The following is a 16,109-nucleotide window of genomic DNA, read 5'->3' on the forward strand; positions in this document are numbered from 1 at the left end:
ATTGCTGATAGTCTAGATTTGAACCTCCAACCTTTCATTGAAGCTGTGAAGGAAGGCTTTATGGAAATCATTTTAATAATCTCTGTAATCCCAAAGACAAACAACTTCATGAACAGGACAACAAATTATGAAGGCCAGATGTTTAGATGTATATCTTCATGAAATAGACAAACAGGAACCCTTTGTGACATTACTGGGCTAAATGAAGTCTTGATGTCCTTAATTTTCTTAGACACAATACTCGTTATCAACAATACTCTATATTCATGATTACTCCAACAGGAAATGAGGTCACTGATGTATTTGTTTTAGAAGTGTTTTGTTAGAATAGCCCTTCACACACACACAATGAGTTAGAAACACATTGTGCGCCTCTCCTCTGGTCTGGAACTCAACATTACTCTTTGCAAAGTTTTCGGAGGAATGACTATATGAGTTTATTATGACTTCAATTCTAATTCTATATTTATATTAATTTCAAGACAATTTTATTTGTATAGATCTTTCCATACATTACTATAAAGCAGCTTTAAAGAAAATCATAAAGCTAATGTTTGTAATATCTTAATATCTTCATGCCTTGTATTTAGAAGATCCAACTTTAAATATATTGTTGAGTGAAAAGCCATATATATGTATATATATATATATATATATATATTCAAAAGTTTGGGATCAGTACGTTTTTAATGTTTAAAGAAGTCTCTTATGCTCATCAAGGCTGCATTTGATCAAAAATACAGTAAAACATTACTGTTGAACCTTAAAATTGTGAAATATTATTACAATTTGAAATAAAGATTTTCTATTTTAATATACTTTAAAATGTAATTACTATTCATGTGATTAAACCAGAATTTTCAACAGCCATTTCTGCAGTCTTTACACGGTTCTTTAGTAATCATTTTTTTAAAATATCAACACATCCTTAATGAATAAAAGTGTTAATTTCTTTAAAAAACATACTTACCCCAAACCTTTTAGTGTATGGTAGTGTATATTAAGATTTCTATTTTGAATAATGCTGTTCTTTTTAACTGTTAATCACAGAATCCTAAAGAAATCATAAAAATAATAATAATAAAATACAAAATAAACAGCTGTTTCCAACACTGATAATAAATTGGCATATTAGAATTATTTCTGAAGGATCATGTGACACTGACGAGTAACGACTATAATATTAAAATAGTGAACTATTATTTTAAATTGTAATAATTCACAATAGTGCTGTTTTTACTGTATTTGGATCAGTGCAGCCTTGAGAAGCATATGAGACTTTAAAAATCTTACTGATCCTAAAATGTAAAAGGATTTTTTTTTTTTTTTGTCTTCTTGCGTTGTTTTCATATTCTTTTTGTTTTCTTGTTTATTTATTTTAGGAAGCCACATGACATTCTATGTTGGAGTTAAACGAGTATTTGTCATTTGAGCAGCTTACAACTTCAGCAACGCCACTAATAACCTCAGGATCAGCGTCCTCAGTGTCCAAACATTCAAAAACAAGGAAAGTTCAGCATCCCCCCACCTCTTTGATAAAGCAGCATCTGTTGTTTGTAATAACATGAATGAGGTCAATGAATGTGTAACCATCCCCCAACGAATCACTTGGTGTATGAAATAAACACAAGGACTCTATTCCAAAACACAGCCAGCATTTTCACACCAAAAGTTACCTTGCTTTCAAAGGCACCTTATTTTGGCCACATAAAGGGCAATATCATATTTATTTTGTGGAGAAAGTGATCCCAGAATGCATGTTCACAGACTTTGTTATCAAAAATAATAGATGAAGTAAAAGAAATGTTGAGTACTGCTTACATTATTACAGCTTAGCAGCATGCTAATGTCAAATTCCAATGACTTTTGTTATTATTAATGTTGTGTGTTTACTAAAACTCTTATTAGTCACGCAGCGGCTCTTTGGTGGCCAAAAGGCTCAACTGTGGGGCGCAAAAAGCCATAGGTGTGTGACATCTCACCTCTGCTGATTGAAAACATGCACAACACCGTTTTTCCAGGGGAATGAGCACAAGAAGCAAATGCTTATCAGATCCCTCATATCTGGCTATCATTTCAGTGCGGGATAAAGATCAGAAGACGAAACGTGCTGCGTCGCGATCACCGTTACAGCCTCCGGCCTTTGAACAGTGAATGATTGACACAGAGACCAGTAGAGGCCAGGAAAAGGCAACATGACACTGTAGCTTGAAACACCTTTAATGAGGCGGACAGAGTGTCCCAGACAGGTACAATGTACAGATCCACACTCTTAATACTGTTTAATTTTTAAAGGAATACTAAAGAGAAATTTGCCATGTTAGGAGTCTTGCTGCTTTTCACAGTTCTATGGAACGTGACAGATGCCTCCAGATGAGTAGCAGTTAGTAAAAGTTTAAAATAGTTTGTCAAAGATATAACCAGAAGTGAATTTACTAAGGACAAGATCATGAATTTAAACGAGAATAATGTTCCCCAAAACATCTAGGATAATAGGGTGATTCTAAATGGACAAATCATATGAGAAATTGTCTGAAAAACCTTTTAAGATTTGTTATTTAACAGCAATATATTTAGCAGACATCAAATTATTGGACAATATTTAAAAATAACTTTGCAAAAAAATTGAATTTTTCACAATTATTTAAGACAATGACAATACGTTTATGCTAGTGATTGTTATTTTGGCCAAAAAATGAATGAAAGAATGAATGCAAAAATTATATTATATTATCTGTTAACTTTTAAAGCTGTATTATTTAAATAAAAATGGAATAGTTGCAGTTATAACTTTAAGAAGTAATCAAATATATATTTTTTTATATTTTAATAATAATATAACACTTTGCATATAGCACAGCTATACATTTTAAAACAGTTACTACATAATACAAATATTAAAGTCACACACTTAATTGTAATTATTTTATTAAGCACATTCATTATTTATCAATGTTTCCGTACAGGTTTCTGGCATAGGTTGCCTATATGGGTGCTTTATAATTTTTAAGAAATACGGAACTGCTCAGAATTGGTTTGCACTTGACTTTTTAGAACATCCCAATGATGTTTTGCAGCACATTTACAAGAACACTGCCAAGTCTACTCAGAAATTGTCCTACTATGGTCTCAAGCTTTTGCACGCTGCTTCTGTGCCCACATTACTTCTGTTCTCTCTCATATCTCCAGCTTCTTGACCTCACGAGTCCAAACTGGAGATCTTTAAGATTGTTCTTCTTACAGAAATACATCAGGAATGTCGGTCAGGATAAGGGCCCACCCAACGTTCCATAAAAACGGCTGATAAGACCACCAGCCTGTCTGGACGATAAAGCCCCATGACATCCCAGGGACAGGCCAAGTTCATATTGTTCCAGCTCATTTTCAGTACTTCTGGTTCTTTCCTGAAGTCCTATAATTAAACACCCTTTAAATAGAGGACAGCCACATATACATGTTGCTGCAGGCTGCCTTAACACTAACAACTGAAAATGACATAGGAAGAACTAGCAAAACCATTATTAATTATGTTTTAAAACATCTCATTTCAAAGCCTTCATCATGGTCTGAGGTATACTTTTTGTTGGTGTTAAGTGTTGTGTGTACTAAGTGTTAGAATGGACTTATCTTTGAGGAAAGGGTGAGACAAGCCACGTCTGTGATGTCAGAAGCAGCACAGGAACAGGATACAGCTCAGCGCTTTAATTGAATTCTCAGAACTGTAACAGGAAAAAGCGCTTTAGCTCTACACAGCGCATGGGTGCGAGACTAAAACCGTCAAATACAGCTCAGATGTTCTGCATCTGTCAGCTCTGCAGGCTGATACGAGAATTACTAAATTTTATTTAGTCTAGCACAGTGTTACGGAAGTATACTCAGAACACAGAGATAGCGGTTAATAGGGAGTTTATTAGACAGCACCGTGGGATGAGCAGGGAATTAGTATTCAGGTGAGGGGGTGCGTTGGGATTGGCTGGGATGGAGACCTGGCTGGTGGTCTCAACCACATTTCCCCCAACACTGCATGTCTGTTGGGGGGCTACAGGAATGTGGTTGAGAAACACTTGATCTAGCGCAGCTAGTCTTACACTGTGTGATGTATTTGATCAACATTTGCATGTACATTTTATATTTACTTATGGGATATTACAATTTTAGTTAAGTGTGGTTGCTAGGTGGCTGCCTAATGGGCCAAGTCAAAAGAGTGTCTTATTCTGGTCCTGCTGACAATGTAAGTCTATGCGATTTTCTTCTGTTTTATCATCTTGCAGGTGAACATCGTAATCGTAGCATACCCTTTCTCAACAAGCCACTCGAAAAATTTATGAAATATTTTAATGGATTTAAGGAAAGAAGGAAACAGTTAAAGAACTACAATCTACTGCGAAGCAATTAACCTGAACTTTTTTGCGAATCATGTTTTTATTTTTAAATATGCTTGTCGAGCCACATTCAGTTATGAATGACATGAATCACATCGGCTAGCATGAATGATAGCCTACTCTTGAATTGAAAGGGAGACATTTGAGTAGTTTGCATCACTGGATATCACTGTAGGTCATTTAACACATTTCTATCATAGCAGTTGTCTAATATTATGTGTTTAGCGACTTACGTTTTACCTTGCATACTCGCATTCTTTCACTATTAAAACTGTAGCATCACGTTTGCATTGCATGCTGCAAGGATGAAGAATTTTTGTAGGCCAAAACACTAAAACAGGTTTGCGTCAACGTTTTATTTTTAAATTTTTGGTTAAACGTCTGAAACAATTTCTGTGGTTAACACAATCTCAAGATAATTTTTGTTTTATTTTTTCCTTGTAGTTTTTTTAAAGCTTCAATTTGTCTTGAAAAATGCGGTTGCTAACAAGTGGCTAAATGAGACTACAGAGGTTGTGGGAAATTTAATGTTATTACCCCAAACAGGCAAACCCGCCTTCTTTGATTTGATTGGCCATCTCAGTCATTGTGACATTGATGAGTGCTGTTAAATGACTGAAGCAGACCAGCCTAAAATGTAAATTTAAATGTATTTGTCATCTTAACGACAAACAAAGTTGTGTGTAATGGAGGGCAGCAGAGCAGCATCAAGGTTGTCAAATATTGGGGGAGACAATTTGGTCATAGTTGATTATTAGAGGGTACTTGTTCCCCTTCAAGGAATAGTTCACCCAATTATCAAATGATCTGAGCTGCTATCCACATTTATTGTACATCTCAGGGACCTCCGACCCTGCTCCTGGAGAGGTACTGTCCTGCAGACTTCAGTTCCAACACAACTGCCTGTAATTATCATGTAAACCTGAACACCTTGATTTCCTGGTTCAGGTGTGTTTGATTGGGGTTGGAGCGGAAATTCTGCAGGACAAGAGTTCTCCAGTAGCCCCCTTCTGTATGTCAACGCCTGACTCATTTAGTCGGTCATTTTCAGAAGCATAATCTGAGCAATATAACTTTCCTCTGGGTGAAGTGAGTGTGGTTTTGAATGACCAGAATAGAATCAGAATGCTGGGAAACAATAGCAGTCCACTTTCTCTGTCTTTTAAACCGCACACAGAAACTAGCATGTTTTCAGGGCTAACGGGTTTTTGCAGAACCAGTTACTTACAATACTATCAAAGACAACACACAACTCAAAGAGAACTTTGTTGCAGGTATTTGTGGAATGACTTCAAAGAGAAAACTGATGTTATGATTTTAAGCATGATGAGAAAAGATTAAAAAGAAACGGAATAAAGGCAAATGTTATGATGAGGGAGAAAGCATGTGCAGACATGTGCCTTATGACATTATACATCCTAAATTTTATGCTGATTCTGTTGGGCCAGGTTTGGTGTCTTTTCTCAATAAGTGCCTTTTAACTGGCTCTGTACCTGCTACTCTTAAAGTGGCTACTGTCACTCCCCTTCTCAAGAAGCCTTCACTGGATCCTTCTATTCTGAATAACTTCCGTCCCATTTCTGTCTTAACATTTATTTCAAAGGTTTTAGAGAAAATTGTGTTTGACCAACTGCAGCTCTTTTTAAATCATAACTGTATTACTGAAATTTTTCAATCTGGTTTTAAATCTGCTCACAGTACAGAAACGGCCCTTCTCAGAGTACTAAATGATATTCTTTTAGCTGCCGACTCTGGTGATTCTGTGGTCCTGGTTCTTTTAGATCTATCAGCAGCGTTTTATACTGTGGACCACTCTATTATGATATCCAGATTAGAGTTAGACGTGTGCCTAAAAGGTACGGTTCTTAAGTGGTTTCAGTCATTTTTATCCTACAGAAATTTTTTTGTCAAAGTAGGTAACTTCTCTTCCTCCATTGCTCATCTCACCTGTGGCCTCCCTCAAGGCTCGATATTGGCACCCTCCCTTTTTTCCCTTTACATGCTTCCTTTGGGTTCCACTCTAAGAAAGCATGGGGTGTCTTTTTATTTCTACGCTGATGACACCCAGATCTATTTACCTTTTAAGAAAAATAATCCTTCAGCACTTTGTACATTAATAAGGTGCTTAGAAGAGGTCAAAATCTGGCTTGCTCAAATTTTTTTAACATTAAATGAAGATAAAACTGAGGTGATTGTTTTAGTCCTACTGATCATTCTCAGGCTATCAGCCTAGATCTGGGCAGCTTATCGGCCTCCAGATCTTCTCGGGTGCGAAATCTGGGTGTCGATTTTAAAATTATTTTATTGGTGTACAAATCTTTACATAACCAAGCCCCTAGCTATCTTTCAGAGCTGTTGCATTTATATACTCCCACTAGAAGTCTAAGATCCAGTGATCAGAATCTCCTTTTAGTCCCTCTGTCCAGACTTAAGCGTAGAGGGGATCGAGCTTTCTCTGTGGTCGGGCCTTGGTTATGGAACAATCTGCCGTCTGATATTAGAGTGGCATATTCCCTATCTGTTCCCTACATTTGTTTGATCTGGCCTACTAATATCCCTTTCTTATTACACTGTATTATGGTCTGGATTATTACTGTTTTAAGAATGTCTATTTGTCATTCCTTTTTGGTTTTTAATTTATATGTTGTATTATCTCTGTTTTATGTGTTTATGGTTTGATTTGATTTTAATGTACAGCACTTTGGTCAGTCTTGTGGCTGTTTTTAAATGTGCTTGATAAATAAATGAACTTGAACTTGAATGTGCAGACCATGTGCACAAAATATTTATTTGTTGTCCATGCTGTCTGCAAATGTAACTGAATATCGTATTGGATTCCAGCTGAAGATCAGTGTGTTAGCTTAGATGAAACTTTAAGCAAATGCACACATGACCCACTGAGACAAAGAGCAATGTAAAAAGTCTAGACCAGCTGTGAATGAAGAAAATACATCCTTGTTCTTGTTCCCACATCAGATCTGTGAGTGGGAGATAAAGGCTAAATCGGAAGAGCACATGCAAAGCACTGACAAATTCAGTCCATCGATGCAAACTATGAGATAATGTAAAGCTGTGTAAATACAGACACAGACAGTCATTCAGTTATCGTTACATATTCTAGACAGGATTGTTTGCTATTTAGAAATGAATTGAGAATGCCTTGAGCAGAATGTAATTATAAAATAAAATATATATATTTTTTAAATCAATTACCTATAAATATGCTCATACACATAAAATCTGAGGTATATTTATAGACCCATTGTTCAAAATTCCACACATTTCCATACCGCATATCACAAATTTGAGTTTATTTTCATATATTATCATTTATGTTTGTAGCAAAATGACTAAGATCAAAAATTCCTTTGCATTGCAATTCACTCAATTCCTTTTCTTGCCATTCCAAGTCTGTGGGATGTGGCCACATCAATCGAATTCATGAACTGAAAGGAAGCCAACCCTAGGGCTCTTCCACATTTGTTAAACGTGTGTATGCACAGATCTGATCTTAGAGTATGTACACGCTGAAATCCACGCCGACGTTCAGATTTATAAAAATTTTTTTTTTTTGACGTGGAGTGCTTAGGGCTCTGTCAAGCTCTAAGTAGTTTTCCTTGTGGCAAAGTCGGAGTACTACAGATATTTGGAAACACACATTTCAGAAATGATCTTCGATCACATGACAGTTTCTATGATACATTTTATAAATGAGGCTCTTGCTCTTGGGTAAAACAGTGTTAGAGAACATTTGTTTCTGTATTTCTATTTTGTAGCATTGTCAGCATTTGGTAAATGGAACAGTTAGAATGTTCTGCTGCATCAGTTGTACTGGAAACCAACACAGTTGGGTTTAAAAGAGCAGAAAGAGGAAGGAAAACATGTTATCTTGGCTGTAACAATGGCACTGCATGATTGTAGTCAGTTTATTGTTCTGCTGGCAGATACATTTTTTTCACACCATGAGCTCTCAGTGTTCCTGACATTGACTGAACAGCCTTGTATGAAATAATGTTTCCCCTGATCTAGACACTAGGGAGACCATATGGAGAGCAAATGGAGATGTTTGTGTAAGTCTCCTGCTTCCCAGATGCTCCTTCTTAAGAACAAGATCTCAAGTATTCTCACATGAATCTCTTTCAGAAGAAATGTCAGTAAAGTCTTATCTCTGCTCAGGCTTTCCAAGATATACAAGTCAATTCAAAGGAATAATATGAACTCAAACATTTATTTTCAAATGTTTGGTTCTTCCAAAGAGCAAATAATCTGACATCCACATTAATTGTATGGCTCTTTAATATGAATGAAGTTTAGGAGAAACATCTAAGGTTGATCTGAACTTAACTGAGAACTCTATTAAGACTCCCAAGCAAGCTGAGCAATAACTTTTTCCACTGGAATGCTGCATTCTTCCAGACTGTCTCACATCTGCCACCAGCACTAGCTTCTCTTCCAGAACATTTTGTGTATGATTGCAGCTGGTCTCATCAGAATTAGACTCTCAGCATGTGCACAAGACGTTTGGAAATATGATAGTCAGCAAAATTGTATCCAGTTTCTCTTAAGTGGAGGAGATTTGTTTTTCCAAAGTCCAAAGTACACACAAAACATACTGAAGTATGCAATGGCAGACACAAATGCTTGACCAATGCATTGCATTTTTACTTTTTACCTTAGTACTCATAGAGGGAGTAATTAACTATTCAGGTACCATTATTCTGGCAGCAAGCTTTAAATAATGAAAACAAGTGTTGTCCTGGAGGGAATTCCAGAAAGTAGGTTATGCCACACACCTGGGCAAGTTCACAGATAGTTAAACGGATAACCTCATCTTTCGGTTACAAAAACTGAGGTTTCAGGGTATGCAATTAGCCATAGCAACTCATGTTCTGAACATAACCTGCTCCAGAGCTTTCAGGGATAGCTTACTTCAGATGTATTCATCCATTTCCATTTCTGTGGTGGCTCAGCTGTGTCTGAAATGACATACTCTCTATAGTTGTTTCCCAGGGGCTGCATCCTACAAACGCTAATGGTTTTTCACATTTGAAATAGTTAAGCCTGGGTCATTCTAAACCCCAGGTTATCTTGCTTCACACTTTACCTGGTGATAACAATTACTCCTGGGTATTTATACGTTGACGTTTCAGACTCTACATTCCCAAGACACACAGTTAACGCTCTTATTTGCATATTTGCAGTGTCAGCGTCATTAACTAAAAGAACACAGCATGTGTCTATTTACATGAATGCTCTAGCATTGCATAGCATCCCTATATATTGCCAAGTGCTATTAAGTTTTCTCTGAAAGGAATTTTGGACTATATAGATAACAATAAAAAAGTCTCTTCTTAACTCAAATTTACATTTTCCCCTCAAATACTAAAATATTCATGCAGTACAACACACTGTGTTTTTGTGATTGTCGAAAGCATGTGAATACGAGGTTGTCTGTTGCTAAGCATCTAGTCGTAACATTGTAACAAATACATTGTTTCATATCGAACAAGTTAGTAACCGCAAAAGTGGAACAGGGTGCTTTGAGATAACTGAACATACATATGTGCTTTTTGGAATTGATAACTGCAAGTAAGAAAGATTTGGGTTAAATCAACCCACAATTTGGGGTTTATATGACACAAAGTTAACCCTGCTTTCTGGAATACCTCCAAAAAAAAAGAAGGAAATTTGACCATCATTATGCATGTTTGTAAAATCTAACTGTATTTAACATTTTATGTTTCAAAAGGCCCCTTTGTAGCCCTATAATGTGTCATTCCTGTATGCTTTACGTGGATTACTAGTCTATGCACCCAAATAGAAACACTGAGAATCTCAGGGGCTCTGTAGCAATTATGCAACACATACTTGCGTTGCAAAACGAAATGTGCTCTGAAATTTCCTGACACAAGAAAACATATGGGCACTTACATATTAGAGAAGCAATGAGAAACAAACAAGTTCTTATTTATATCATTTACATACAACACAAAATAAAATTGTTTCACAGTAAAATTATTTTATTAAGAAGTTAATAAATAAAATGCAAAAATATAATGCTTTGTCAATTGTTGGGAATTGCCTAAATAGTAATCATTTGTTCTTAAGAGGTAAATAAATAAATTTACAACAAACTTACAATGGGCAAAATATCATAGAGATTTGTTTGGAACCAAACAAGCTAGCACCTTTCAAACAAATGACTTACAGGATGAAACAGAGACATCCCAAAGGTGGTAAACCATCATATGTAAACCACTCGTCAAGGCAAAAAGAGAAGTGCTCTGTCATTACAAAATATATGCATTTTGTCTGTAATGCATTACAGTGGTTTCTGACACAACTGCGATCGGTGGGCGTCTTTTTTTCAGACTGAATAACTTTACAAACAATAAACTGGTGTAATTTTCACAAACTGTAAATACTATCTAAACTAACATGATTTACACAGTAACAAGTGACAAAAGCAACTATAAAATAAAAAGCACCATGTTAGATATGCAAAGAATTAGAACTTCCATCCTTTACTCCTGAAGGCCATGTGAAGAGTGTACAATCAACATGAATGGCTGTTTGCTGTAATTACAGGCGTGGACATGGAAAGAAATGTGCAAAAATACCTGAAGACCGGAACCGTTTTGACGTTTAGCCATATGACAGAAAACAGAAAGCAGGTGTGTTGTGTGTGAAAGAGAGAGAGCGAGAAAACCTAAAATCATTAGCGTACTAAGAGAAAGGTTAGACCAGCTAAACCCACTCCTGCTGCTGCAAACAGTGCTGTCTTCATCGAGGACTCTTGGTTCAGCTGTCTTGCGTTGTGGAAAAACCTGCAGAAACCCTCCTACAAAAGACAGGAACAGATCAGGATGAGATTCACATTTTGCTTCCCACACCCATATGATACAGTTAGATCAGTATTTTGGACCTAATTAGACAAAGTAGCTAAGATGTCAACAATATGCATAGATATTACATAATAGCACAGCCTACTTACTCACTCTGAACATATGAGAGTATTACATAACCCTGCTCTCGGGAGGAGCGGCACATACATCTTTAACAACATTTCAAATTAAATATTCCTCATTGCCGTGGAGTAGTGGATAATGCACATGTTGGATTCAAAATCTAGTGAGCTGCCTAACAAAACAGCATATATTGTTTTGGCCAAATGTTTCTGACAATCCATGCACTTTAGCTACTCACGACAACAGGAGAAATGGAAGAGTAAAGGAACGCTCACTTTGACGAGTCCTATTAAAACTGATCATTTGTCTCTCTGTACAGCCCTCAGAAGCATCCCAGCATCAGGAACAAGTGGATAGTTTATTTTTAAATGGCATCTTGGATCTCCTCAATGGATTTTATGTTTGTTCAGAGCATTTGACTGCAAACAAGGTACAGTTTAATGGAGCGTTTGCAAAGGCGCTTCTGTTGAAAGAAGCAGCAGCGAACTGTATTAGATCTGACTGCCGCTGCATCGCAAACTATATGTAAACAATTTCATAAAGCTTTGTCCATAAATGGGTGTTGATCATTTTCTGGTAAGCCTTAAAGAAGGTCAAATATTTGTGTGTGTGTAATATATATAAATCTTTATTAACATTATAAGTGAACCTCAAGGAACATATTAAAGTATATAAAATAATGTCATGATCCCTTTAAGTTTTAGTGCTCATGTGAGAGACACAGGTTCAAATCTAGCCTGCAACACCATTTAGACCGTTTCCTCCTCAGTGTTCACCCATCTACTCTGACATTACTTTGGGCTCTACTCTGGTCTTTCTTTGATGTAGTGTGCCAGTTTCAGAAGCTAACTGATATTTCAAGGGTTAAATGTAGATATGACAGTTTCAGAAGCAGAAGACAAAAGCACAGGCGTGCGTAACTGCTGTTTAACTGCTTAAGGACCCAAACAAACAGCAGAAGAATTGACGAGTCAGGCAGAGCAGCTGTCTTCAGAAGACACCTGCTGTACTGGTCAGAGCGAGTCCAGGTGCACTAGCTCACATTCATATGCCACACAATCTCTGAGTGAAGCATAGAGATCGACCGTATGGTAAACACAATAGACTAAATGGCTGAGTGGCCTTTGGCTCTGCTTTCAACAGCTGCCAAATAAAAGAGAGAGAGAAAATAGGGAAGAGAGACAGAAAGGGCTGCACCAGGCCTCTCAAACTCTTCATTCATGCAAATACAAGCTGCAGTTTTCCTTAAGCCAGCAGATTTATGATTTTAAGACTTCACTATGACACCACTACTGACATTTTAAAAAAAAGAGTAGATTAGACCAGCATGAAACTGGTTTTGAGGCTGGCTCATCCTTTATGTCATTATTTTGCCCTCATGACATTCCAAATCTGTGACTTTCCATTGCGGAACACAAAAGAAGAAGTGTAGCAGGTACTCTTTGCCATAGAACAAAAGTGGAAGAATGTACTCCATATGACTTGTGCATGATACTCCAAGTCTTCTGAAGTCATACAAAAGCTTTCTGTGAGGAACAGACTGACACTGAAGTCATTATTTGTTTAAAATCTTCCTCTCTGCCAAAGCTTCCTCTGCATTCAATTATGGCACGTCTAAGTAGCAAACACTATTAGTTCTTGTATATTAATGATTTTATTTGGCTTCAGACCTGAAATATGATGAACAAAAGTTGTACAGACTACTTTTATGGCACCTTTTTGAAGCTTGACAGATTGGTCCCTATATATTTCTATGGAAAAAGAGCAGAAGGTTTGGGAAAATTGATATATCTGAGAATTTGCTGCTCAATTTGCAGAAAGTTGTGGTCAAATTTATCATTGTTTGGTGAATTTTCACAGGCAAAATCCAGTCATTTTACTAGGAATCCACACAATCGGGAATTTTGTGTGAGGGCAAACATTTTTGGTCATGAAAATCTCCCACGTTAACCAACAGAAATTTGCTTGATTTGATAGTGACTGTGCTCCTTGCATTGCTACACTGACAATAAACAATGGGCCTTTTTGCCCACAAAATTTCTCTAATGTGATTACACCTTTACTCTGAGTGGTCTTTTTTTAAGCCATAGAAAATGCATTCATTAGACATGAATCTTTTAAAGAGAAACATTTCTGTTTTAAACCACCCTACGGCTAAACCATTTGCATTTTACTGTGTTGACTAACATGTTCCTCAGAATCATGTGTGTAATTACAGCAGATATCAGTCTGCATAAATAAACAACATCTCCTGGGGTGATTGAGGGTATTTAAAGTATTGCTTTCATAGGTCAGTGCCTGGGAGTCTGAAGAACTGGACGCCCACACAGAAAAAAGTCCTTGGTGAGACATTTGAGAGCCTGTTTAAAAGTGTTTTAAAGAGCAGTTCTGCTTCCCCACAAGCATTCCCAGGATTCTTTGGCTTGTGTCACTCTCTAATCGACAAAAACAGGGCCGCCACAAGAAGGTATACAAAAACTAGACCAGCATATCATACAGTTTACAAAGTGCATATTGAAGCATACAGGTAGAAAAGGCTCAAAGAGATTGTGGTATCAAACACTGTACAAAATAGGCTGGGTTTCTGAGAGCACAAACGAAAGATCAAACGATGCACCCACGCAGTTTCACAAACCAGAACTGATGTAGAAAAAACCCCCCGCTAAATGCCTCAGTAAAAATTCAAGCTTGACAACTACACAGGGTCATCCTACTACTTACACATCAACGCTCTACTGCACAAACAAAAATATTATCATCATTTACTAAAGGCCTCTGCCCCAGTCTACAAAGCTAATGCTTACCCAGCCTCCGTTTTCCACCAGCCAGTCCTGCTTTTCCCCTCCAAGGTAGTCAGCGATGGTCTCTGCCAGTCTCTGGGAACACTCGGAATTCTCTCCTCTGGACAGGAGCTCATTGGCCAGCACTCCAGTGAAAGTAAAGATGGAGACCACCCTCCCCCAGTTCAGTTTCCCATCTCCCACCAGTTCCCTCATGACGCTCTGCAGACACTTGCTGGGATCTGATCTGCAGGTGTCCAGGAACTCCTGGGAGAGGGATTGGAATTTGGTTCTGTGCTGCTGCTCCATCTCTTTGGCCAGGTATCTCATGGCCTCTGCTGACTCGCTGGGAGGCGTCTGTTGGATCCCGCTGCAGAAGCTGATGTAATCTTCTGCCAGCAACAAAGTCTGTTCCCTCAACCAACAAGACATTTTCTTAAAGAAAAAAAAAAAAAACTCAGGGTCATAATACATTAGACAGGGTTTTTTTTTATATGAAAAATGTTGTTTATCACACGTCCACCACTTGGATATGAACATCAAACAAATATTTATGAATGGCAATGTCCTGCAGTGTGGCCTATAATTCGCCTACAATCAACTTTTATCTAATTCTTGTTTAAATCTTAGTTAAGAGACTAGGGAATATGTGAATGTTTAACATTAATTTGTCACTCTACAGTATTTAAATAAATTATTATATGAAATAATATAAAAAAAACATTCATTAAAGTTTTAAATTATAGCCTAATTTTTTTAATTAATTAATGTTTTTATTTTTGCCATGTTATTTGTCAACTACCCCTTACAAAAAAATAAAAAATACCATGGTAAACTAAATTTCTACCAAAATATTATAGTTACTGCAGCTACTGTCACTGCTGTCAGATCACAATTAATACTATTGTACTTATCATTCAAGGTAACAAGATTTCATAATGTTTTCATTTTGTATCATTTCTTGTGATGTTAGTTATTTTACCACAGTTTTATTAATAACTGCCATTTCATTTCAGTTGTATGCCATTACAGGTTAATTCAAGCAAGTTCATGAGTCTATGCAGCAGTAAAAGCACGCAGATCAGTTCATAAATGGGTAAATCATTCATAATAACAGCTGTTATAGTCAGCGGCTGTTTGTCTGGGTTCAGGCCTTAAATGAAGAAAATTACATTCAGATTGAGCAATGTCCACCGTAAACCTGCTTACGACACTTTTACCACTAGTATTAACACACAATCCATATGAACGAGCTGAATTTGATAAAAACACAGCATTGAGTAATGAAAGACAGCGCGCGCAACACTGAGAAACACAAAGCCGGCTGCGCCATTGCGCACGAGCACACAAAGAAGCGAACCAACAGGACGGGGTTTAAATATACATTTAAATGAAGTGTGATCCTAAAAGGCATTTTATACTGTAATTTAGCATATCTCTCTATAAAAGTGAAAATAATAAGGAAGCTCGCTCACCCTCCCAGCGATGTCAGACTGCGACCAACAGTTGCGCAAACAGCAGTCAGATCTCATAGGAGACGCTCAGTCACGTCACCCTACTGCACACGCTTTATCAATTAAAACACGCCCCTTCCGTTCTCAGCCACGCCTCTAATGACGCTTTCCTTTCTCAGTCAATATTTCTGATCCACAATGATTTTCTGTTTTCGGTATTACGACACTATAGGCTTATAATAAAGATGTAAAATGTAATTATATAACTTAATTAAAAAATATCAGTAAAACTCACATTTGAAGATTTTCCAATTATGTTTTGACGAATTTTTGACGAAAGTGTGTGTTTATATTTCAGTATTTAACTCGTTTATCGCACAGTAAACACTCAAACACAAAAACAGGAAAATACTTTTAATTCTCCAGAATACAGTGGCAATATTTAACACTTATAAACACCAAACAATAGTAAACATATATTTTCAGGAAACTGCTAACAATACTGATGTGTACAAACAAATTAAT

General features: G+C 36.8%; 1 protein-coding gene across 1 annotated transcript; it reads right to left on the reverse strand.

The window, feature by feature from the left end:
* Positions 1–10,381: 10,381 nt before the first annotated feature.
* Positions 10,382–15,687, reverse strand: LOC306888278 (anti-apoptotic protein NR13-like). The gene is made up of 3 exons (XM_079446476.1): positions 15,606–15,687; positions 14,155–14,565; positions 10,382–11,223 (listed from the first exon to the last, which is right to left on the reverse strand). The coding sequence occupies exons 1-3, from the start codon at positions 15,660–15,662 to the stop codon at positions 11,101–11,103; spliced, it is 591 nt and encodes a 196-aa protein (XP_079302602.1). The 5' UTR covers positions 15,663–15,687; the 3' UTR covers positions 10,382–11,100.
* Positions 15,688–16,109: the final 422 nt, after the last annotated feature.

Source organism: Barbus barbus (genome assembly GCF_936440315.1).
Source record: "Barbus barbus genome assembly, chromosome: 22".
Lineage (NCBI taxonomy): Eukaryota > Metazoa > Chordata > Actinopteri > Cypriniformes > Cyprinidae > Barbus > Barbus barbus.